General features: G+C 42.0%; 2 protein-coding genes across 3 annotated transcripts in view; one reads left to right on the forward strand and one right to left on the reverse strand.

The window, feature by feature from the left end:
- cmss1 (cms1 ribosomal small subunit homolog) overlaps positions 1 to 25534 on the reverse strand; it is a 34828-nt gene extending 9294 nt beyond the window's left edge. For both annotated transcript variants that reach the window (XM_069663652.1, XM_069663651.1), the window contains exon 1: positions 25451 to 25534. In XM_069663652.1, coding sequence (XP_069519753.1) covers positions 25451 to 25499 — 49 coding nt within the window. In that variant the 5' untranslated portion in view covers positions 25500 to 25534. The remainder of the gene's footprint in view (positions 1 to 25450) is intronic.
- LOC138592860 (filamin A-interacting protein 1-like) lies at positions 18999 to 21869 on the forward strand. Its single transcript, XM_069663745.1, has one exon. The coding sequence runs from the start codon at positions 19317 to 19319 to the stop codon at positions 21549 to 21551; it is 2235 nt and encodes a 744-aa protein (XP_069519846.1). The 5' UTR covers positions 18999 to 19316; the 3' UTR covers positions 21552 to 21869.
- Positions 25535 to 26547: the final 1013 nt, after the last annotated feature.

The following is a 26547-nucleotide window of genomic DNA, read 5'->3' on the forward strand; positions in this document are numbered from 1 at the left end:
CTTTTATCTTTGTGCAACCCGAACACGTCCTTTCATACAGCACACAGGCGCGATACTGTTTGGTATTTCTCCTGTGTGCTTCCCCTCTATAAAAACAATATCATACTTTCCATGAAATCAATTCAGCGCTTGTTTAAACAATCAATAACTCATCTAAAGACATGTACTATTGCCTGATCTTGGGAGAGGTGCAGGGGGGGATGAGTGCGTGTAGCAGTTATTGGTTTTGGAGGCCTGCAGCTTCCTCTCTAAAGCCACAATTTGAGCATGTGTTATTGTTAAATCAATGGGGACTTTAGGCTGCAGCACAAAATTAACAAGCAGGCTGTAGTGGGATGTTCCAGCAGAGAGGCAGAATAGGATACCAGTGCAGTATCAAGCTCACTGCCTTCCAACATTCCCAGGCCTTTGTTTGTATATTTTGCCTTTTTATCTTGTAGCTAGCTTGAAAAATGAGGAGGGGGAGAAGCTGTTTTTTTTTTGTTGCTATTAATCTTTGTGATCTTCTTGTTAATAGGGCTGATAGCTTAAACATGACACGTGCAGTGCAGAGAATCACCAGCAGGAGGAGCATTGGCTGCAGAAGGAAACATTGAAGATGTTGAAAAATGGATTTGTACTCCTACCTCACACGCATACTTCATCTTATTAAGTCATGAATTCTGGATAAGTAAGTCAAATGTTGCTCTCAATCAAAGCTACACTATCTTCTTAATGTATATTTATCAGAGCCAAGAGCAGTTACACAGAGATTACCTCCATTAGAAACAGCTTTCCAACAGTGTGAAAGCTTTGATATGGCACAGGCAGCTCTGTGTGCACCTCAGCTCATCTGAGCAAGTTTAATCTTCAAGGACAGTGTGCAGACATTTCAATTCCTCCATCAACAACTAAAGTTTTCTATGACTATAAAGTATTCATTGAATTTAAGCATGTGTGTCCATGTATTTAGATACGTGTGGTTATGTTTAGTATCATCATGTCTTAGCTACTGGGGTTGTATTGCTGTTGTGATACCGTGCGCTGCATGCGTAGGTATACGGGGCCATTATGCAGAGTAAGATATAGTACCGAGGGAAAAGGCTGTCTGACGTCAATGTGAAGAGTCAACAAATAAATAAAGTCCAGCGTGCACTTCAACTGAAATGTTCGTTTAAATGTAGGACTATTTTAGGTGGCTAAACTACATCAGTACTCCTGACTCTGGCGGCAGCCCGCTTCTCCTATCAGGGGTCATGCTGACCGTTATCTGCAGTACAAAAACATCCAAACCATCCCGCCTGTGTTACTCTCATTTATCCAGGCTGGCAACCAGGTATCAGTGTGTGGTTGCTAAATATGACGTTGCTGTATTACTCCCTTTATTTTCTACATAATTAAGATACTATGCAGCTGAAAGCTGGTGTGCAAATAAACTTTGCTCGCTTTGTTACACTTTTACATCAGCTGAAATATGACAAAAGAATATCTTTGGAGTGTGTGTTTTGTCTGATGTTTCATAAGCTTTAAATGTTAAGTGCTATTAGTTAACTTGTTCAACCCCAGTTACTGCTAGGTTGTTAAAAATACCACACTAGAACAGTTTTTTTTCCCTCACAAATCCCTTGACAAATGATTCCAGCATTTTAGCATTACCACTAATGCAACAATATTTAAACACATCTATTTTGTGGTTGCACTTTTTGCTGTCATTTCATTTTTATATGTTAAAAATAGAATTTCTGCCAACCAAAAGCCAAGAATGAGTCGGCAATTCCTCCAAATGTTTACTAATGACAGCCTGGTAACCTTACTTTCCTGGCTGGTTTGGTATAGTCGCCTATTTTTGGACACTCTTGACATTCAGGTAATTGACTCGCCCAATCCTGTCCGGAAGACTTTGCTTAGCAGCGTCTCTAAGACATCGTCTGGACCTTCACTCAGGGACATAATGAGGTTATATAAATAATCCAAAGCTTTTAAGCTTTAACAAGAAGTACATGTGGAGAACCTATTAAAACTGGATACTAGTAATGTTACAATAACAATTAAATAGCTTTTGCTTCTCACTTACAGATCTAACTTTTATCTTTGCATCCATTCCTCTCTTGCTCTTTTCTAAATCCCCACACAGCAGATATCAGATGGACATTTGCAACACTTCTCTCACTCTCTATCAATCACCCAGGCCCCCGTCACAACACTTGAGGAATCTAGTATCAGATATCAGCGTGAGGACAGGAGTTAAATGTGTGAAAAAGTGCAAGGCTGTCCAGAACTAATGACACCAGTGCAACGGTCGAATTTCACATCTTCATCACTCAGTTCTGTCAAGGAAGTCTTGCTCAACTAAACAACTTCTGGAGGACAAAGCTGACATCATAACAAAACAATGTAGAACATATTACATTACATCACTGACCACCAAATGGAGTTGTTTTGCTCTGCACAACTATGGTTACCGTGTGATTTATAGAGCGTAGTTAGGAGAATGTAGGACAGACCACCTACAACAAGAAGTGGGCCATAAACAAACAAGCAAATACAATGATTTGGACAGAAAACCTAAAGCTTCATTAAGATGTGTTACGTCAGCTGTCAAACTATAAGTCATATTAAAATCAGAGCACAGTCCTACATAACCTCATACTGTTTAAACAGTTTGACTCTGCCTCCCTATTTCATCAAACAACACCAAACCGAAACCCTGACTTCAAAGATCACTTACAGACTGACAGCTACATGACAGCACGCTAACTAAAGTGTGTTCCTAACTTTGGATCATGTAGTAGGCTTTCAAGAGGAATCTGCTGTGCATCATACAAAAATGTTTGTACTCTTTCATCAACCCGAAACTTTCAGTAGTCGTGACAGCCTCGAGCACTTTAAGCATCACAGACGGCAGAAACAGCCACATCTGGCACTTTAAACTTATCAATGGCAAGAAGAAAAAAAAGGGGGAATGGGAGCCTTGCTCAAATATTTAACACCCTCTGCCAGGCATAGTAAACAAAACACACCCATATAATAGAAAGGAATGATGTTTAAGGCTGAAAATAACTTTGTTTTTTAGTCATCCTTGCTTTAAGCATGGCCAGCATGGTTGCAAAAAACTGCTACGTGGTTCATTTGCAGCCCAACGACAACAATTAAAGGGGGGGTATTATGCTAATTTCACTTTGTGATACCTGTGGAGTAGCTTAGCATAATTTACAGTTTTAATTTTTCTCACATTGGTGCTCTGCATGCCCTCATACATCCTCTGCCTGAAACAACTCAGTCAGCTCTGTCCCTTTAAGTAACCCCGCCTCTACAAGCCCGCCTTCTTCTGATTGGCCAGGTCTCTGAAGCCTGCACTTTATGACGTCACAAAGTGCAGCGTGTAGAAAAAACTGTGTGAAACCTGGCATTCACAGCAGCCTGCAGGCTGAGCTGAGAAGCCCGGGGATAACTCCAACATACTTTTACCTACAGATTTGAAACTTCACCCTTGTTTAATCTGAACATCCAACATTTAAAATCTCATATATCTTAAAATGTGAAACATTTCAGTAGTGTAACACTTTAAACAGAGCCTTAAATGTCATTAGACAGAATCGTCATAACAGTTGCAGTGAAGTCAGTTTATGCTAAACTCATCATTATGAAGCATTTAGCCCTACGTGCAGCCTAACCACACTCATAATCATAAAGACCAACAAGCCAAGCACCAAATACATTTATAGCCTCTCCAACATCTCCTGCGCTCGCTCTAAAGCTGCCATGATTACTATTTAATTTCTTTGTTAGGACCAGCCATGCCTGCAGTGCTGTGCTAACGCCAGAACATACATCAGCCAAACTGGAGGCCAAAGAGGACTCCGGGGTACAGACTGAGCCAGCCTCCCCCTGACAGGTGGATATAAAGTGGATATGAGCTGCTCATGGGAAATGAATAGCAAGAGAGCAGGGGTCTCAAAGTGAAATTACCTGGGGGCCACAGGCAAGGTTATTTGCTCTTTAGGGGGGTGAAAATACAATGCCTCTCCTCTTAGTAGAGTAATGCTGCTTTAGGACAGTGGAAATGGCTGCAGATTCCTGTTCCTAACAATGTATCTATTATTTTCTCATTCTGATAGCCCAAACTGTATCTTTACTAACTTTGTAACTTAGTTGGAGCTTTCAGTGACCCATAATAAATCGCATGTCCCACCTCTGCTGCCCTACCTGGGATTTCCTCCATTTTAATCCCCTTAAAAGGATGTCTGAATCGAGGGTTTAAGGATCGAGGGTGTTGTATACCAGACAAATTGTAAAGTTCCTTTAGGCAAATTTGTGATTTGCAATTTTGGTCGATATGACCATGAAAAAAGATGTTTATAGAAATGTTTTATATGCTGCATAGAAACTTGGTGATTATCCTCAACTTGTGTTGACTGCTATGAAGTAATAGGTGTGAGTATTCAATGGTCCCAGCATACTTCACCTCTCTCTGCTCTTAAGGTGCCACCTGTGTGCATCTGTAGACATTTGTTTTAGTTGGGAGCGAGTCCAGTAAGTGAGATCAAGTGTTAATGGTTTATTCTGAGGGCACCTGGCAGACTCTAAGTAGACCCGGGCAGGCAGGAGGGATGCAGGCATGCCGGTTGCCCGGGGTGGTGTTCAGATAAATAAACAGAGTCGGTCGGCCACATGTGGGCTGCCAGCCTGCCTGCCAGAGGACAGTCCCCAGTGGGGCAACCCTGGCAACTATTATTGAGGCTGACTCTGGCTCCGAGCCAGGACTCACGTTTAGAGGCATTTTCACATGCCTGGCATCGTGTGGGAGTGTGCTGAGACATCAGTATGCTGCTGCTCGTCTAGACACCATGACCACACTAAAAAAAGAACACAGACTGACTCAGTCATCTGTGTGTGTTTGTGTGAGGTGTTCAGACCCATTACTATTAGTCAACTGAAGGCCAGTGACACAGAAGCACGTCTTGGCTTGACTGTTCGCATTAATGGCACCACTGGATGGGAAGAGAAACAGGGTTGGTATAGGCTATACACTCATGTCCAAAGAAAACAGGCCCCAAGCCACTTCAGAAAATATTACCACCAACTCACATCATCTCTCTTTTGCATGTCGTCATCTAGACCAACACTGGGCAAAACCAGTCTTTTAACTAAAGAGGTTCTCTTTAGTCCAAAACCGCAACCATTTTCTGTCATTGACTCTCGTCCACTCATAACAAGGAACACCAAATTAATGATAGAGTCTGGGTTGTTCCGCTACCAATACCAGTATCAATATCGGCCTCCAACACTGCCAAAAGTGTGGGTAACAATAACCAAAACAACAGTGTGGTTCTAGCAGAGTGTTCCGTTAGTGAAAGCTAGCAAAATAACAGCAATCAATTTTTTTGCTATCACTGTAATATCAGAGGGGTACTCAATATTGGCCAACACTCGGAAGTGGTATCAAGAAGGACATAAATGGTATCAGAACATCTCTCCCTCTCTCATTAACGGCACCATTGGATGGGAAGAGAAACAGAGTTGGTATAGGCTATACACTCACGTCCAAAGAAAACAGGCCCAAGGCCACTTCAGAAAATATTACCAGCAACTCACATCAGCACTCTGGCATGTCGTCATTTAGACCAACTTTTAGCCAAAACCTTTATTAGCTTAAGAAGTTCTCTGTAGTCCAAAACCCCAACCACTTTCTGTCTACCATGACAAAAACATGGTAGAGGTAGGGTTGTTATGCTACCAATAACAGTAACAGTATCAGCCTCCAAAACTGCCAAAGTCGTGGTATTGGCTTGGACTCTCAATGGACTGATCATACACCATAACCAATTAGCCCCACCAAAAGAAAACTAGGTGCTAGCAGAGAGTGTAATGTTAGTCAAAGAGGGGTACTCGTCACTGGCCAATACTTAAGTCTAGGTACAGGAAGCAGTTTGATGGAGGGAAAAATGGTACTGGAACATCTCTACTCATGTCACAAGAAAAACAGGCCACTTCTGAAAATAGGAGCACTAGCTCATAACCCTTTTTTATGTTGTCAGCTTGACCAACACTGGGCTAAACCTATTTAGAAGGATGTCTTTTGTCCAAATCTACAACCATTTTGTTTCAGCGAATCTGTCCCTCCTCTAAATTAAAAATACCATATTAATTATATAGGATTGGTCCCGTATGTTGTTGTGAGTACGTCTGTGAATCAATGATATGATTGGTGGGTAAATAAAAGTCCTCCCTTCCTCTTGCTGAAAATAAGTGGAGAAAAGGAACACAGGGACAGCTGGGACAGCTTCATCTGTCTTCCTGATTGATAGAGAGAGGGTATCAAGAGGAAGGGAGGAAGGCTGAGATCATCACTCTTTTTTTTTCCACACAGAGGCCAAGAGAAAACACTCCTATCTATGCAAACATCTTCTATTAAGTAAGCCAACACTCTGTCAAGCATGTTACAGGCTACAGTTTGAACCAGCTGAAGGGCTTTGCTTTCTGTTTGGTGCTTGTCTTGCACAATGTTTGTCTCTAATGTACCAGTGTTCCATCTTGTTTAGAGACACTCAAGGTTGCTCTGAGGCCTTGGTGACAACGAGCAGATGCTGCCTGCCTGTGTGTGTATGTGTGCTTGAGTAAGTGGAAGGGAAAAAAAGGAGGCAGAGAGCAAGTCTTGCTGCTTTCCCGTTCAGCTACAGTATTTCTAACAACATCGGTAAAGCTTTGAGGAGGTCTTAATCACAGTCTTAAAACAACTGCAGTAAAAGAAGACCTCTAGACATAATAGTTCGCCTGATTGCTTTTAACAATTTCCATGAGATGAGAAACACAAGCGGCTTTAGTTACTTATCTAATGAAACTTGACCAACAACGAGGGAATAAAAGGCGTTCCCGGCCACTGTGAGAGCTTTAACCAGAGAAGCAGAGCTGAAGAGCAGAGAGATGACCTCATCTTTCACTAATATGAACCTGCTTGCTTTCTGTCTCTAAATATGGGAGGAGAAAAAAAGTCAGAGAAGGCTGGCTGGCGAGCACTGTTTAGCTGAAGAGATTTGCTTCAGCTACACACATATCTTTGTCTAATTTGGTCAGCAATCACAGTCCTACTTTCTGGCAACTTTTAGTCCTGTTGTCTGCCAAGTTGACAGTGATTGCTGTGAATGTACGAAGGAGAAGAATCCGAGATGACATAGGCCTCCCTCAAAGTAATGCCAGGCACAGGCCTATCCCTTTCACTAACGCTAACTGTTATGACAAGAGGCCATCTGACTTTGGATTAGCCCATAAAGGCTTATATAATCTGCATCAGCCGGTTGCTTATTAAGGCAACACAATAACCACTTGTGTAGCGATGACAAAATGTGTGACCTCATTTAACCTTCTTGGTTGGAAGCACACATTTCTTTTCATACCCAATGTTCTGCTGCCTCAACCAATCATCTCTCATTCTCCAGTTCCTTCCAGGTGGACACAGTCATTCTGCACCCACTTGGTAAAAGTGGCTAAATGGTTTCCTCAAGTTGTGTTTCCTCAAAGAAACACAACTAAGAATCTCCCTCTCGTCTCATTCAACCCCCAAAGGCCACAATTCAGAAGTCCGACATGCAACACAAACGAGAGAGGTGGGAGGGCAGAAGCAGAAGAGAAGACCTGTCCCGTGATGACTTGTTGTTTCTGCTCAGCATCCTGGAAGGAGAGCTACAGGTACAAAGGTCCCGCATTTGTTCTGCAGTTGAGTCAAGCTCACGTGAAACTCAACAGGCACAAACTCCACAAATATCAGAGTATTGGGGCGGCTGTGGCTCAGTGGTAGAGTCGGTCACCTCTCAATCGGAAGGTTGGGGGTTTGATCACTGACTGCTACAGTCACATGTCGAAGTGTCCTTGGGCAAGACACTGAACCCCAATTTACTCCCGGTGGAATGGGCATAGCTCTGATTGGAGATTGGCACTTAGGCCTTTGCCATCAGTGTGTGAATGAGTGAATGTGACATGTAGTATAAAAGCACTTTGAGTGGTCACAAGACTAGAAAAGCGCTTTATAAGTACAGTCTATTTGCCATTTATGTGCAGCCAGAGGTGTTCCACAAGTACCGGTATCTGCAATTCCTCCGATAGAGCCTCAAATGTGGTATCAGCGATTAGTTCAGCTACTCTCTCGGTGCTCAGCTTGTTTTTAGATTAGGATTCCTTTAGTTTATTGAGCCAGGCCAAACAACAATGATAGCACTCAGCTATTCATAAGCTTAAGTTATCAGAGGGTTACTTGGTATCTGCCAATTCTCTAGATATCACAATCTACACCTCAATGGAAACACGGTATTGGAACACCTCCTGCAGCTATTATAAGCTACTGAAGCTAATGCATTGTACTGTAATGTTTGTCTCTAGGCCAGAGATGAAGTTATTGCTGTGTTGAAATCAGAGAAGATGGATCCGGCTCTATTGGGGGCCCAATATGGTTTCGGCGAGCTCGAGAAGGTGCTCCGTGCCCTGCGGAGAGACTCCCTCTGGGCCCAGCAGGACCACCTGCAGGATGTGTACAAAAACCCAATTGCTGAGGTACCAACATTCAATAGTAAGAAAATAGAAACCAGATGGAGCGGATAATCAAATTTAATGAGGTGAATGCATTACTGTCTAACAACACCGAATCCATTACTGCTGCTTCAGTGCACAAATTTGTTATTTGCAATACAGGTGTTACATGCCCTGGATGTATTCTAATGCAATGATTATATATTTGTAAATTGAAAGATGTTTACCTGGTTTCTAGTTACATTTCTTCAAGACAACAAGTTTCCAATGAAAACTTTTAAGCGTAAGGTCTGTGGAAAATCTTAAGTGACCAGCATATAGTTTCAATGAAATTACATTACTGTGCAGCAAAATGGCCATGTCCCCTCAGGGTAAGTGGAAAAGCATGATATGAAAATTAGGTGGAAAAAAGACTAAATGTTGTATGATAAGTAATAGCTGTATCTCAGGGACTAGAAGGAGTTTGATAAAGCATTTGTTTTCAATCAACTCATAAAAAATATTAGGGATGCACGATATTATCGGCACGTTATCGGATATCGGCCAACACGCCGATATCCGCCGATATAATTAACCGATAAAATAATGGGCTGCTGCATACTTGATTAAATGCCTGACCTCGGCGCAATGTCCCCGGCGCGAAGAAGACCTGCGCGGCGCAGCGTGATGACGTCACGTGTGTCTACCTGCAGCATGAGAGAGTTAGAAGCCAAAATGTCCGTGGTGTGGAAGTTTTTCAAAGTGTCCGAAATAGATCGCAAAGCTGCTATTTGCAATGACTGCTCAGCTTCGGTGATGCGAGGAGGAGCCAAGGCAAAGTCTTTCAACACTACAAACTTGATTAACCATCTCAAGACCCGTCACCCCGACCGTTGTAACAAATGTAATAAGAGTATCACCATTATACTGTACGCTAATTCCAATACAGAAGAGAGTTGATGATCTCTGCAATTAGGTGTGTGGGAAAAAATATCGGTAATCGGCTAAATGAGTTGTAAAATATCGGCATGTTGGATATCGGCAAAAAATCTAATATCGTGCATCCCTAAAAAATATCATTTATTTAAACCCAATCCTGGTATTTTTTCTGTTTGAAAAAAGGCACACCAATTAATCATGAAAGTGTATCTGTTTAAGTTGGTATGAGCAGATTGTTGATTATAGTTATCAACCATGGAGCCTTGTACCATCGTAACATCATGTATCACAATGGTAGACGTACCACACAGAGAAACTGAAAGGAGCTTCTTGCTCATATTCAATTATAAAATCCCAGCGCACCTCTCTGGTCAGGCGGCTGTCTATCATGGAATCAATAGATCTGGATGGCAGCAGAGCAGGTTGTAGGTCACCGGAGCAGAGAGCGTCAGAGCAGAGAGCAGGCTAGACTTGCACATTCTTGCCTCACGTTGTCCAACGTCACTCTGCCCTTATTTTCTATCACCCTTCTCCAATTCACAATTGTATGTTTGTGGTTTGTTGGCATTTTATGAGTCGTTTGTAAAGTCTACGTCCTGTCATGCTGTTGCTCCTTCATTTCTATGTACAAGGACACAGCTAAAACGCATACGTTTGCTGTAGCTGCTGCTCCCCCTAAAAAATATCGCCACTCGTGATAGTTCATATGATAATTTGACATTTGCAGTACTGTGAGATATTGCCCTAAATTTGCCCTTACCAGATATCATGAATTTAGACCTATCAAAACAAATTTCAAGTGCTCCACTGGCCTAATTTACGTTCCATGTCGGCACTCTTTCCACAAGTCAAAGTTCACTGACATCTTCCTCTTCACAGACCCTTGCATTGTTTCCCCTTTCCCCCTTAGGTTAACCACTTGGTGGAGGCTCAGAAACGCTCCTCCGAACAGATGCTGCAGCAGTTTCTGGAGGTGTCTCGCTCTCACAGCAGGACTCTGTGCAGGCTGGAGGAGCAAGAGAGGAACCACAGGGCTTTAATCCATAAGAGCAACTGCCTGACCACTCTACTGGAGCAGGACAGAGAGAGGTTGGTGCACCAAACCCTCGAGTTTCAGATGAATGCCTATGCAAAGATTTATATTTCACTGCTCCCACTAAATTGGTAGCCTGCACTGAAGCTAGACCTGCAGAAATACCCATGCCTCTCAGAATCCCTCCTAATGTAAAAGAGATGAGGATTTACAGCTAGTGCAGAAGAGGCTAAGGGATTAAAGTATTTCAGCAAACTGGAACAAGCCAGATCAGAACTCTGTGATGTACACTTGTGCAGGCTTAGATACTTTTAGTCTATGTTGGTCTGTAATGCTCTTCATGGCTGAAAGCAACGGCGCTGTGGGCTTCTTCATTTTTCTATCAACCCAGTGACCTCAAGACTGTACTTAGAGTTCCTCCTCGTAGACAAAGTCCATTACATCCTTGACTCGGTTAGACCTTGTGGCCGGCTTGGCTCTGTTCACTCTCCCTTGTAAACACATAAACATGCACTCACATGCAATTACATGTACGGCCTAAATTGGCACCCTCCTACCCAATTCAACAGAACCACACAGCTCAGGACGAGCCATCTTCTAAACTAAAAGGGCTGAGGCTTTCCTGCTGGATAGAAAGATTTGCTTCCCAAGTACAGAGAGCATTTAGATGTGGCCTTCGGTTTAGCTAGGTCTAATATGAAGGTGGTTCTCATGTGCAATTTGAGGCCCACGATGAGGCTGTTTTGTTGAAGTCCCTGGTTGTCTCGGCTCATGTACCGTCAGAGTCCACTCTGTAATCTAGCTGTGTACAGACTGGACCCGCACTGGGCTCGCAGCCTTGGGAGGAGACTAGTTGTCTGCATTTGTGTGCCAAAGTGAAAAATGCTTTTCTGATCCACAACAGGCACACACACAATTAAAGGCCAAAAATAGTCATGCCAGTAGAGTGATCAGGTTTACTAGAATCCAGTCTATCCAAATACAACGTGGAAACCCAAAACATGCACACATAAAGGTTACGTGGTTCATCTCGGCCTAATGATGATTAATACATGAGTAGACAGCATGTCTGTGGTGCTGTGTGAACCCCGTGTGGCTCATACATTCCTGACTGCTTGAGCACAGACGATTTCATCTCCCTGCCTGCCCTCCTTTATTAATTCCCTTCATGAACACGTGTCCAAAACACTCGAACTTATCAGATAGATTTAAGAATGTAGCTGACAGCTTGATGAAATTGTGATGTTGTTGCAGAGCACGGTTTCTCTGTCGGGGATATGAAGTAGTCTTTGTTTATCACAGACCAAAATAGCTTCGTGTAACTCCATTTGTCTAATCCTACCTTCGCCGGCTTGTTATCTAGAGGTGAAACAAGTAGATGATTGATTGGAAAGTCGATTAAGGACAATGACTTGCTGCTTTGTTCTTGTCTGGTAATTAATTTAATATCTTTAGATTTTGGATTGTTGGTGGGACCAAAACAATCAGACACTCTGGGTTTTAAACATGTTTTTATAGAAGTTATCTAGAAGCCATAATGAAACTAACTGTTGGTTGCATCTCTACTTTTATCCCTAAAAACATAACTAATGACCTGCTTCTCATTAAACACGATCAATCCACATAGCAATGCTATTTTTCCTGTATTTATTTAAATTTCTTCTCAGGCACACTTGAAAAGGAGTTTATATTCCCCCTCTTTGTGTTCCCAACTGACTTCAGCGTCTTTCAGCTTGGCACAAACAGGTTTGAGCTGAGTCACTGCTCGCATTTATCCACAGGGTAAACAACATGCGGCACATGGCGATACGCCTGTCCCTTTCATCTCCCTCTTCATCCTGTCCTTCTTACATCGCGCTCTGCAGTAGCCTAAATATTTAACTGAAAGAATTCCCACTCCTACTCCTTTTCAACTATCTTTCAATCTCCCTCCCCGTTTCTTTTCAAAGCGTATGCTCTGAGCCAAGAGAGCCACTCAGCCTGGCTTAAAATCCGCACCCCTCTCCCTTTTTTCATTCCCCTGAAAAAGTATCTCCACGAGGTGCCATGTGCAGAGCAGATGACCTGCTTTAGCTGCAAACTATACGGTAAATTCCAGTCACGGCATATAATCACTTTATGCCACAGAATGATCCCCGTTGCGTGTCAAAGGATGATTACATCTGCACATCACAATGCAGCACTCCGGTTGTTCCGACCTCAGCTATCAGAACATGCTCTGCGTCTGTGTGTGTTTCCTATGGTGTGTCACCAGGCTGACAGCATCTCTGAATTAACCGCACACACATGTTGAACACACAAGAGGCATCCATGCTCTCATCTGCTCACTTGATTTCTGAATCACAAAACCCTTCACAGGCACCGTCCTACACCCGCAAACCGCTTTAAAACGCCATCATGTTTTCACTTTGCACTGATGTGGCCTTCTCATCAATATATCATCAATAAGGGCCGCAGATGAAGGAGAAGGATGCAGATGTTCTGGAAGATATTCAAAGACTAAGTCGACAGCCATGCGAGCAACTCTGTGGGGCTGTACTGTCACAGCAGTGCTTTGAGCTAAGCGGTAATATGAGTAGTGAAAGCTCACAATGACGATGCTAACATGCTGACACAAAGTAGGTCTTATGTTAACAATGTTCATCATCTTGGTTTATTATGTTAGCATGCTAACATTTGCTAATAAGTAGGGATAGACCGATTATCGGCCGGGCCAATTATCGGCGCCGATATTCGTCATTTTGACACATATCGGCATCAGCCTTTTTTTTTTAATCCGACTGCCGATAAGAGTTAATTTCTTTGCAAATTTTACTTAACTTAACTTTGTTTTATTTACTTTATAAAACTTCAGGAAGTTATTTATTTATTTAAATTTTCAGTTAACTTTATAAGAGATGCTGCTGACCCTGGGTGCTTTTTGTTTGTTTGATATGCTTAAAGGCATTTAAACAAAGTTAAGTATTGGAGTTTGTTTTATTCAAAGTTTTGACGCCAATTTTTCACTTTTACTACAAATGAATATCAGCTCCAAATATCGGTTATCAGCCTCCTTGACTACTAATAATCGGTATCGGCCTTGAAAAAACCATATCGGTCTATCTCTACTAACAAGCAATACAAATTACACATAGTAGAGTCTTAAAGGTATTGGACACATTTACATTTTGACCTGATTATGCTGCAAATAATTGTCTGCAACAAATTTCATCGCCATGAATGTCTGTACAAAGGTTTATACAAATCAAACAGTATTTCTGTCATGCGAACTAACCGACGAACAGGCAGACATACTGACATTACCATCCCTAGAGCCATGCTGCTAGCATGGCCAAGAGGAAAGAAAAAAACCCTCTGGCTTGGTTCAACACAGTGGAAGAAACATTTTGAAGACCTTTTCTCAAAAGGACAAAGTAAACTTGGCTGTGTTGTAGCGGAAACCCACAGCTGTTCTGTCCATCCCTCACACTCAGATCCACCATCTGCCGGCTCAGCCAATAATGTGTCAGGAGAAGATGTGCATAAATTACCGTAGGAGTCTGGCAGTGCACCACTTCAGAGCAGAACCGCTGTTATGATCGCAAGCTGTTGGGCTCATTTATTAGCTGTACCAGCCGTATGAGGTCAGTTTAGTCATTCCTTCAATTTTTATTAAACTTGTTGATAAATGAAGAGAAGGACAGAGTGCCTGAGCAGCTGCTTTGCATCTCCAGTATGGCTTTTCTATGACCCAATGCAGCAGTTTTCAGAGGAGGATTTGTCAAAGGCAGCGGCTAAAAAAACTCAATATCTCTAAATTACACCCCTGGATGAAAATAGGAACTCTGACAACAGCAGAGTGCTCCTCTCATATAAAGGGGCATATTACATATCGGCCATGTTTGTGGGTTCTCTTGGAGTGGAAATGCCTTTGAGGGATCGGATCATTCTTGTAATTGAGGACAAGCGTTGCAGAGGCCAACCCCTCCCTCTGACAGAAACTGGACCTCATGAACTCTGGTTTGGGAGTTGGTCTGTGGATAGGAATCTGGGGGAATGAGAAGGATTTCTCTTTTACATTCCTCAGCCAGAGAAATATCTCTTCTTATTGAGCCCTTTCTTAACAAAAGAGTCCTGTGGATCCGAGCAGAATAATCAAGCAGGCTGACTTATTAACATTATTGTTGCCTTATCTGCAGCTACCCACTGAGGCCCAAAGCGGATAATCAATTTGCAAGTACTTTGGTTCAGGTGAGGTAAAGCCTTTTGCTTAAGGTGTGCGTGAATTAAGCAGAGTTAATGGGGTGTTAGGTATCTATAAATGTTTCATTCAGACTATTGTATCAAAAATTATCTTGGAGTCTTTCCTTTAACAGTATTGTATGGAATAGTATTTATTATATTTATACTAAGATTTCATCCTTCCATCCATCTATTATCTACACCGCTTACAAGGTCGCAGGGGGGCTGGAGCATATCCCAGCTTTCATCGGGCAAGAGGCAGGGTACACCCTGGACTGGTCACCAGTCAAGCACAGGGCTCTAACATTTACTTAAATAAAATACTTAAATTAAACAATGTTTCAAAACAAAATGTGGAAATCAGGATCTGCTTGGGACATTTCCAGAGTAGACTTTAATCTTTGTACCAAAGAAATTGCGCTGACGTTTGATCATGCAAAACGTGTTTTTTCCTGCTTTTTAAACCTGGTTAGGAGCTCATGATCAGCACTTTTGATGTTTTCTTTCACAATTAAATTGAAAAATTGAAGTTAAAAAAAATATATAGAACGCACAAGCAAAAGCCTCAGCAAAACTTTGTTGTTTGTGTTGCATAATTTGCTCAATAAAATGAACTGGCTAATTTCTACTCAGAGTATACAGAGTAAAGGTTTCACTTGGTTGCCAGTTTATTCAGTACACCTAGCTAAAACTTATATAGCCTAGCACAACATCCCTGCATAAATCCTGCATTCAAAAACACCTTACATCAGCGAGGGTGGACTAAATGTTAAACAGCACTACAAACCATGTCCTGCAAAAGCTGATTCAACACGTCAATGAAATACTGTTGTGAAACCATAGTAACCTTCCCGGACATTAGCCTTAGCATAAATAACAGCTAATTGGATTCAGCATCAGATAATTCCCACTGGAAAATAAAGCAAGTCAAGAGGAAATGTCATCAACCAGATTGAACTGTGACTTTGTAACAGACAGCCAACATTGTTATCAATCAATTAAGGGATTAAAGAGTGTGCCAACCAGGTGCTGAAAACAGGCTTTACCTGGTTACCAAGGTAACTGGCATAGTCACTAACTTTAAATCAAAGCTGAGTAGAACTATTCAAGTATAAAGACTAAGAGAAGAATTGTTCCAATACTAGTATGAGAAATGCATTTGATAAAGCATAAAAAATGGTATCAAGTAACTGCAAGAATATAATTAGCAAAGAACAACTGTGAGTGTTACCTTACTGAAAGCTAGTAAAAAATGTCAACAATCAGTATTTTCCCTTTCGACATTTAAGTGCTGCGTTTTTTTATTTAAAGTAAAGATTATGAAAACTGGTAAAACACAAAATGACAGTTTCGTTTTAAATCTGAGGGTTGAACTTTGGTCGAAACAGGACGTCATTAGGGGCAGCTAGCCAAGCTATTGTAATGCTTTAAAACTATTCTCCTGTAACATGTGATGTGTTAGAATAAAGCTGCTGAATCTGGAGCTGAGAGAAACTTTCAATAACCATGGAAACATTGTTTGCGCTTGTTCCTCGTCTCTGACGTGAATGGTTTAACTACGTGATCCCGTCTTTCAGCACAAGGAGGTTCACGGCATTAATGAGGTCGGTCTTTTACTGTGGTTAAAATTGTTGGCAGTGTCGTCCAAGCTTTCCATGCTCTGTTTAAAGATATGAAAGTCGTACACTGATTTCCAAGCCTGGTGTAAAAATTCTTGAGAACATAAATGTCGAAAAAGTCAAGTTTAAGTGGGTCTTTTCGGCTGTTTTGTAAATTTTTGCGTGATGACATCATGACAAGGGGGAAATAGTTCTGCTTTAATTGGGGACTAGATGGGATGCTTGACAGAGTGAAATACCACCAGAGGTATTTTTCCCAGTGAAAGTCAGAACTAGGAGCCATAATGTTAGTAAATGTTCCCGGAGGGGAGCGTGCGTCACCCACAGACATATACTTGTTTTTTCTCCTGCAGCACTGGAAGTACTATCATCTAGTCAGCTAAAATATATCCTTTATTTTTCCATGATGATTTTTGTCACTCTTGTTGTGACAGATGTGACTGGCAGAGAGAATAATCACAGTATAATCTGTCATCCTTCCCTGCTTCACTGTGCACATAGATTTGACATGAGTAATACTCTCAGTGTGCACAGGAATACAGCAGAAACTGATGACGGCAAGAGGAAGGTAAAAATTGCAGTTGCAAAAACAAATTGCATTTCCTACCTCAACGCTTAAAAGCGAGACTGAAGAACAAAATGATGGAAAGATAGAGCAGTATTGTGGAGAGGTAAAAAGAGAGAGAGAAAGAAAGGGAGACATATGGATGTAATTGAGGGCCGATAAACTGATGATGTCATCTTACAGTCAGGTTATCAGGCCCCAGGCAAGGCAGCTACAACTCACAAAACATGTCTCTTCTTAAAACATACGGGAACACCACACACACACACACACACACACTAACCTATCTGTATAATACAGTATGCATGCTTTTAGATGAGCTACAGTTCCTTAGTTAGCATTGTTCCATTAGTTAGCATGTTTGCTAATTGTGCAAACTGAGTGAGTTAGCCTTTTCAGTTTGAATTGTGATTGAAGCTTTCTTTGCACGCACACACACAACACACACACACACACACACACTCTGTCCTTCCCATTAGCCTCTTTGGCATGGCTTCACAATGACCTCATCTGGAATGGGCTGAACTCCAGTAAAAACACACACACTCACACAGACGCGCACACACACACATGCACACGCACACAGCAGTAGAGCCTGTACAGTCCCATATAAGGACTTGCTGATGATGTAATGGGCGCCACTGACTGCTAGTGAGACTCGGTGTGCAGAGCACTTCTCATAATGTTTGGTTTTCCGGATGGAATGTCCACATCACTGGGATCTCCGGGAAAGGGAGAGGTGAAAAAGTAGAGACGATTTATTCTCTAAGGATTTTTTTAAGGACGGAGGCCAACGGCACAGCTCAGGTAGGTGAAAAGACATGCAGATAATAGAGAGATAAAATGTGCATTTGGAAACGGGCGTCACTTAAAAAAAGTTCCTGTTTAACTGCAAGATGAGGAAACGGACAAAGAAAGTATGAGACAGTTTTGCATGGAGTCATCACCTTGCATTTGTTTGCTTTTAAGAGAAAGATTATTAAGAAGACAAACTTAAAGTGTAAAAACAGGATCTGGGGTTGAGGGGTAATGGGCTATTAATCTATGTTTTAAAGTATAACATAAAGTTTTACATCACCTATCAAATTCATTTGGAGGATTAGATTGTTGTTGAAGTAACAGTAACTGTCCTTCACACAGACAAATTAAATGCAACATAACAGCAAAGGTACAGATGCTCAAAATGTGAATTTTTTTAAAACTTCATACAAAATTTGCAGTTTTATGTTTAAACATTTACACAAGCTGCTGTGAAGATCTTAACCACAAATTAATTAAAACTCTCTACACACAACTTGTATAAGGTAAAAAATGGTCCCATAGAACAACACAAATCTGAGCATGCATCTATGGACCTAAATGTGACCTAAACCTCACGTCGGCACCGGATACCTCCAGTATGTTGAACTATTTCTAAACATTCAGACATTTTTATAAGAAGACTGAGTGAAGGATCACTTTGAATGAGGCCTCCCTTGCAATAACACTAAATGTACAGTGCATATTAAATTAATTTGTACATTGTTGGTTTGCATCAGGGGAAATGTGAGGAGTGACAGCACTTATGTAGCCGGTCTGTAATTACATATGGAACAGGGGGGAATTCCTGCCTCTCATAGCTGGAAATGGGGTAGTGTTCGTTGTGCACAGGAGGAGGGTGATTGGGTGCAGCGTCGAGGGTACTCAAGGGTAGTGGAACTTCTTAATTAACAAACACTCCCTGCCAAGGGACCATCTGCTGTGATAGTCAAAACATCATGCAAAGCGCCAGCTGGAGGGAGGGAGCAAAACTACATGGAGTTCCATGGACGTCTCGCTACATGTTTTAGGTGTTCCATGTTGGTACACATGCAAATTATACACTGAGACAGATGGACAAAGGAGAAAAGGAAGTATTCACAAGTTTGTAGAATTTGAGTAGGGAGGAAATGGTGATTAAGATTCCTCTTAAAGTGAAAGTAAATGTTTACGCTGGGAATACACAACTAAAGAAATTATTGGTGTTTAAAAAGTGAGGCCAAGATGTTAAGTATAAACAGGAAAAAGTTTCCTTGGAAACTAAAGGGGAGTTAATTACATAATGAAAACAGCCACAACATCCTGTTTAACAGCTTTATTTGTTTTTGTTTTTTTTATCTACAGACTTAAGCTGCTGATTGTAAAGGAGAGAGAATACCAGGAGATAAAGGAGAAAAAAAGTGAAAGAGAAGTATCGACTCTAAAGGACGAGCTTACCGAGCTGAAGGCTTTTGCACTGCTGGTTGTGACGGAACAGCAGTGTCTGAGTGAGCAGCTGGAGGAGCAACGGCATCGTGTCAAAGAACTGACCGCCATCACTGACCGCATCCAGCAGGAGGTCAGTGCTGCTCACCCCAGTACGAAGAGGGCAGAGTTCAAGTCCCTGCATCTGAAGGTGGAGCCCCATAACCAAGTTCCCAACTTCAACCACAGCCAGAACATCATGACAGCCCCAAGCCTGCTGTCAGAAGTCGAGGTACTGAGGAGGAGGGTCGTGGAAATGGAGGGAAAGGACGAGGAGCTGATACGCATGTGGGACCAGTGTCGGGATCTGGATCGCAGACTAGCGAGGGAGATGAGCTACTGCCGTAGCTTGAAAATTGAAGTCGACAAACTCACTGGCAGAATCAGTGAATTGGACAGGATAGAGGAGGCTTTAGGCAAGAGCAAACAGGACTGCAGTATCCTGATGGGCAGCTTGGAACAAGAGAGAGAGGTTAGCAGGAGGCTGTCTGCTGAGCTCAACACTCAGAAAGTTCGGGTGAAAGAGCTAGAGGCTGCTGAAAGCAAACTGGAAACGAGTGAAGCGGTGATTAGACAGGACCTCGCCAAGCTCAGATCACTGACTGTAGCTTTGATGGAGGACAGAAAGACAATGGCAGAGAGGCTCAAACAGGCGGAGGAAAAACTCAACAGGAAGGAGGGCAAAAGGAATGAGCAAAGCAATTTGGCAACATTGACAGAAAGACTGAAAGAAGAGATGCAACAGGCACTGAGGTGTAAGGCAGAGTTAGAAGAAAGGATTAAGGGCACAGCAAAGGAAAGAGTTGAGCTCCTAGGCCGACTAAAAACAGAGGAGGAGAGGAACGGAGAGCTACAGAGTAAAATGACCATCATGAGGGGAAGGCTACAGGTGTTGGAAAACAGAAAAGAAAAAGAGGAGAAGTACACGCACAGCTCTAATCATCACTTCAAAACAGAAGACAACAAAGTCAAAGAACTGACCCAGGAGCTAGATAGGCTGCGAAAGAGATTACAGGACAAGGAGGTGTTGGAAGGAGAACTTATGCAGGTGGAAGAGGACTTCGAGTCCCTACAGAAGAGGTTCAAGGACGAACAAAAGAGGTCCCAGGCTCTAACAGAGCAGCTCGAGGCGTCAAAGAGGGAGCTCTCAAGGTACGAGCAAGCGGAGAAGCCGGACGTCAACCAGGAACACCTTCTCCTTTGCCGTCTTCAGAAGGAACAAGTTAAGTCCAGACTATTAGGCAGAGAGGTGGACACTCTGAAGGAGAAACTCCAGAAGCTGATGGGAACCGAGGAGTCCATCAGCAGGGTTCAGACGGATCACTCCACGCTGCAGAGAAAGCTGACCCAGCAGGAAGGCAGGAACAGAGACTTGGCCAGAGAGATGAGGGAACTGAGTAGTGAGCTTGAAAGGTATAGACAAACGAAGAATCTTTCACCCGGTGCAAATGGACGACACTTCTCGGCAAATGGGGGACACTTTTCAGACCTTCATCAGACCACACGAGAGGTGCAAACGGATCCAGAAATTAGCCTGCCTCCAGACTACAGCGAGCACTGCCCGAGAGTTGATGAAGAAAATGAGGAGGACCCAAACCACAATGTGGAAGTCTCAAACAGAAGAAGCTCTCTTGTCAACAACCTCAACAGCCTGAACAGTGCAAATAGTAACAGCCAGCACAGAAATCATTCAGCCGATGGCATAGATATGCACCAAAACGTTAATGGCGAGGTGATGTTAACACACACTCCAGGGCAGCCATTGCACATTAAAGTAACACCTCATCATCTTCTCAACACCGCCACACTTGAGATTACCAGCCCAACTGGGGACGCAGCTACGTCCTACACCAGCACCGCCGTCATCCCAACAACCGGAGCCTCGCCAAAGCAGAGAATCACCATCATCCAGAACTCCTCTCCCCTCGCAGTCAATACTATGAGTCCGCCTTCAAGCCCTGACCGCACCGTGTCCCCCACCGTCTCTAGGGTGCTAAGTCCAAATTCCCCACGCTCGTCGACACCCGACCACAACAGCTCCCCCATTCAGATCGTAACAGTCCGGACGTGCTCTCCAGAACCGACAGAGGTCACCAATCAAACCGTTTTCTGCAAGACTCCGGAGCGGCAGAACAGCTGGCAACATCAGAGGTCCAACAGCGGGGACTCAAGTCCAAGTATCATCACCACAGAGGATAACAAGATCCATATCCACGTGGGGAGCCCCTATATCCAGTCTATGAACGGTATGACCCACAGCATCCCGCAGCCTGTCGGGCCGTACTATCTCCGACATGAGCAAAGGACTCAAGTGCTCGCAAATGGCTGCCATGTAAAAGGTGTTGGCAAGATAACAAGTAGCATCACTATATCCCCTGCTACCTCTTCAGCTACACACTCCTCAAATATTACAGTAAGTGGCCTTTGTGATTAGGGGGAAATATACCTGAACATACACTATGAGGTTCCCTGGACTACTCAACTACATTTCTTTTAATGAGAACCTACAGTGTTTTGTAAAAATCACTAAATATGATATTTGTCATACTATTTGTTTAGCATTTAAGATCTAGTTATTGTTTGCAAATTTACTTACTGACCTAAACAACCCGTACTCACTGTATCTTGTGTGTCTACTGCCTGTATTAGAGCTAAGAGAGAAACCATTGGGGCCAAATGTGTGATATGCTTTTCATATTTTTATCCTGTTTCATTCATGTTTTTTTCTGTTCATTAAACGAGTTTGAGTTGATTCTGTTTATTCACCTTGAATACTTTGGAGCAGGCTGCCGCAGCTAACAGATTGCGAGCCAGTTTAATTGCGAAACTGTTGGAATCAGAAAAAAGAGTGAGAAAATTGTTGAAGACTGGTTTGATGTTATTTTCCCCTCCAGGGCCAACTCAACACCGCACAGCACGAAACAAAAAGCACTTCCATAAAAAAATACTGGCCGACTCATCTGTTCATTAACCATATTCTTAAAATTAAGCGATAAAAGAAAACTGGGATAGAAAAAGGTTAATGTGCGTGCTGAGCTTGACAGATGAGTTACTCACTATCTCAACCACAGCAAAAAATCCTAACAAATCTGTGTGTGTGTTTGTGAGTGTAGGTGTGAAACCGTCATCAAATATGCACTGGAAAACTCAGCTCATGTTTTTCTGGCACAATAAAAATTGGAACACCTAGAGGTGCAGGGGCTGTTCGGGGTTTATGGTGGATGGATTACTTAAAGCCTTAGCTATTTTGACTACACGTAATAAACTTCAAATGTGATTATCAAGAGTCTCAAGACAATTGAAACTGACAACTGGCATATGACTAAATCTCAAGTTTTGCATTAAAACAACAACACATTCTTCAGCCTTTACTCATTTACCGTAGGAAAAAGGCCCACTGCCATTGCTGGTCAGTCTTATTTTGTACGTCAACTCCTGACAGCTAAACCTCCCATAAAAGGATGAATGAAACAGTTTACCTTAACGCAACAGTTTACAATAAGTTAAGTCATAAATAGCTGTTTTGATTGGCTTACTTTATTTATATTCCCTGTGTTCTTTACGCCTTAAACATATTGCTTTTACAAAGTTGAGCAACTGAAGCTTGAACAGCCATTTTCACAGCAACAAACTAAATCATACCGGGGGGAAAAGGACCTATTCGGAGTTTAAAGGTAAGAAGAACACAGAGGACTGATTTAATGAGAAATAAGATTATGTAATTATCATTTCATAAACAAAAATAAATGGTGTGCATCACTGAAGGTGAGAACAAGGAGCGGTATAATGATTTAATTACAGAGAAATATAGTGTCTCCAACTTCCAAAATAACCCTCACAAATGAGGCACAGGGATGACTTTAGAAAGATGTGGGAACATAAGCTAACCAAATATTAAAATATAAGATATAATCCTGCCAACAGCTGAATCTAGGCTTGTTTTTAGATTTATGTATACATATTTTTTAACATATACCCACGTCCTAAACTTGCATGATTTTACTATTATCTGTCCTTAGTTCAGCCTATCCCTTTAAATCAACTGGGGACTACAAACCCTAAAAGCTTGTTTTAAATCAACCTAAGTACCGGATCACATTCATCAAAAGGTCAAGAAAGAAAACAAAACATATTTTATAGTGCGGCAGTTCCTGTTAAACAGCCGTCATAAATTACACGTAGTTGCTAAAGTTGGGATGAGTTGTGTCATCTAAATCAGAAACTAGCTGACAGCACTGGGGGACACAGACACTGTGGCAAGAGACGCTGGCAGAGAGCCAACATAGCAGGTATATGATGACAAACACAGACTCACATTTACCACACTGACATCACCACTTGGCAAAGGTGGAAACCAGATGTGGGATTTGATGACAGTTTGGGGCAGACTGGAGTGAGACAAAGGCCTCGTGAGAATCTTTGTCATCAGTGTTTCGCCACGAGACACATCATCCTAAACGTCATACTGCTTCTCACGAATCTCCTCTTGTTAAGTCTTTAATGCCAGCACCATAACAGACTTCAACTCTGCATTTCTGTCTTGTCAATTCTCTGTCAGCCCCTCAGCCGTTTCTGTCAAGCATCCCTGTGATACAAACGCGAGTAAGGAAGCCAGTCAGTCAGGGTAAAGGGGACATTTGCTTTTAGATTTCTTGCACACAGCGAAACATGGGAAGCAAACTTTGCTGCGGTATGATGCCTATGATTTCTACAAAGGGCAAGACGTATTGCAGGGTGTCAAAACATGCATAGAGTGGAAATGCTTGCGATTTTTCAAGCTCAGGGTAGGGGGCGCAAATGGTGTTATAATGTCAGACTGCTGTGTTCAAGGTTATACATCGAATAAACACAAGAATCTGATTCATTTCACAAATTCTTGATTGGATCTGAACTGAAAATGTAACAGATAATGAAAATCCTTATGGACATCAGTCCGTATTTCAAAATAAAACAACACATTTGATAATCCATGAGCTTTTAACAGACAACAGCGAACATCAGCATTCAACAACTTTAGCATTTAAGGCTTACATTCCTTGTAACATTAGCGTAAGATAGGAATTAACGTCTATTATACTGTATTACGCAACACAACAATCCCTTATGTTAGCTAGGAAGTGACTGAATGCTAATATTAGCTGTTGTCTTACATTAGCAAACAGGTTAACAAATATGTTGTTGTACCCTGACATATGGCCCTTAGGATTTTTAGCATCCATTCGCTTGTCAGTTGTTGATCAATCAGGAAATAATGAAATGATAAGGATTTGATAGATTTCCTGCCTGTCCGCTAATCAGATTCCCCTGGGGTCACGGAGTAAGCCTGGCCCAACACAGTTTCCCAAGACTAAGGGAATAACCAATGGATGGAAAGACAGAGCTCTCCTGACAAGACAGAAAAAAGGAAACGATCCCTCAGAGCATACAAGAAAAGCAACCAAAATTCTGAGCCTACAAGATGTTTAACACTACGCCATCCACAGTAAAATGTGCAGACACTGTAATGTTATTATTTGTATGGCTTAGGGTGGTTTAGGCCAATAAGGTCAAATGCCAGTGATTGCAAAATATATTATATTAATTATAGTCTTAGAAATTCAAAGAATGTGTGGATTTGTCTCAATCACTCTTACTGTACTGAGCTAGTGGGTATTGTTTGTGCCTGTACATTTAATAAGAGACTGAGTAAAGATACAAAGAAACACAGCAACACTTTGCAGTCCAATGCAATCAGGTCAATAATCCTTAAAGCACATGACTGCCCTCTATTGGTATGCAGAGTGCATAAATCTAGACAAGCAGGGAATAGCCACAGGGAACTTTTTCAGTCTGTTGACGTGTGGAGGTGAGGACGGGCATGGCAGTATGAATGGAAGAAGTGTAGCAGACAGAGCTAACAGTGAGCGGTGTAAGGCACAGAGTATATAAGACAAGCAACATAAACTTTACCGTAATTATTAGCTGTAATGACCCACACATAAACGTGCTCACACACACGTGTTAACAGTCAGCTCATAACAAACCGTGCTACCAACGCTAACTTCCCCAGTCCTGCCAAATCAGAGGTAAGATATACATATACTGGTAATGTGTGTTAATCACCTGTCGCTATGACGACTGACATTAACGTTTAACTTAATGTAGCTTAAGTTAACAGCAACTCGCGAGCCACTGCTAACGCTAGCTCACGGTTAGCTAACAACCAACCGGCATTTCTTGTGACGTGCTACAAGCTAACTTGAAGACAGTTCGCTTGTCAGAATACACGAACACCTCCCGGACTTCTAGTCTCAGAAACACTCAGAATAAAGGAATAACGGTTAAGCAGGATACCTGAATTTCCCTCGTGTTCCCACCACTGGTCACCCAAGTCGTCTCCCATTTTCTTCAACAGACAGTCGGTCCAATCCGAATCTACCGCTGAGACAGCATGCTAGGGCTGTGTTCAAAAGCAGCACGTAGAAAACGGTGCAGGAAGTGTAGGAAGTAAATAAAACTGAGCACAGTAGAAACTAAACCAAGAGAGTAATCATCCACACACCATAAGTTAAACACTAGTCTTGGTAGTTATGTTATATAGATGAACGTATTTGGAGTTGGACGAAACTTTGCGCAAAGCAGTTTTAGAAGAAGCCACATGGCAGTATTAAGATACTACAAGTAATAGGGGATACACGTAAAAGTCATGCACTGAAGTTAAATCACAAAAGTATTATCATCAAAAACTCTAAGTTTCAAAGGTGAAAGTAGGCAAAGTGAAGAATCACCCATTTTCAGAATAATAGATATTCTTTTATTGGATAGTAGGCCTTACAATTGATACATTAATGTGTAAGCATCACACAGATTTTGTTGCAACTAAAGGTGGAAGTTATTTATACTCATTTATGTACTGTAAGATAGTTATACTTGCAATTTATTATATGAGAACATATTTTAATCTTAAAGTAATAATCTTGAAGATTTTTATTTAAATAAATGCCTGTTAAGTCACTATAACACAATGGTGATTGAGCCTATGGCCCACAGATGAAGGCCTTTGCATTTGCAGTATTACAGACTGGGTGTCTGTGGTGACTTTCGCAGAAAATCACAAGCAGCGCCCAGTTAGTGACACGTTTTCCATCACCCAGCATTGGTTGGTCTGTCAGAGAGGGTAGGCAGAGCTAAGCAGCTGCTTTTCCGGTACATGTGAGTAAACAGTAATCTACTATGGCTGAACAAACAAAGAAAAGATCGATGACTACAGATACAACTTCAAAAATAAGTGAAAATCCAAAGACAAAGAAACAAATTCGACGCTCAGATGAAGGCAAACAGTCTCAAAAGGAAAGCGACTGTCAGCGAGGAAAATCAAGAGTTACAACCGTGGACGTCACACATGCAACACTGTCTGGATATCTGGGAAGTGTGCTCCTGCAATTACCGTT

This window comes from Semicossyphus pulcher, unplaced genomic scaffold, assembly GCF_022749685.1.
Source record: "Semicossyphus pulcher isolate SPU_LCO1_2020_fin unplaced genomic scaffold, fSemPul1.0.p SCAF_15, whole genome shotgun sequence".
NCBI lineage: Eukaryota > Metazoa > Chordata > Actinopteri > Labriformes > Labridae > Semicossyphus > Semicossyphus pulcher.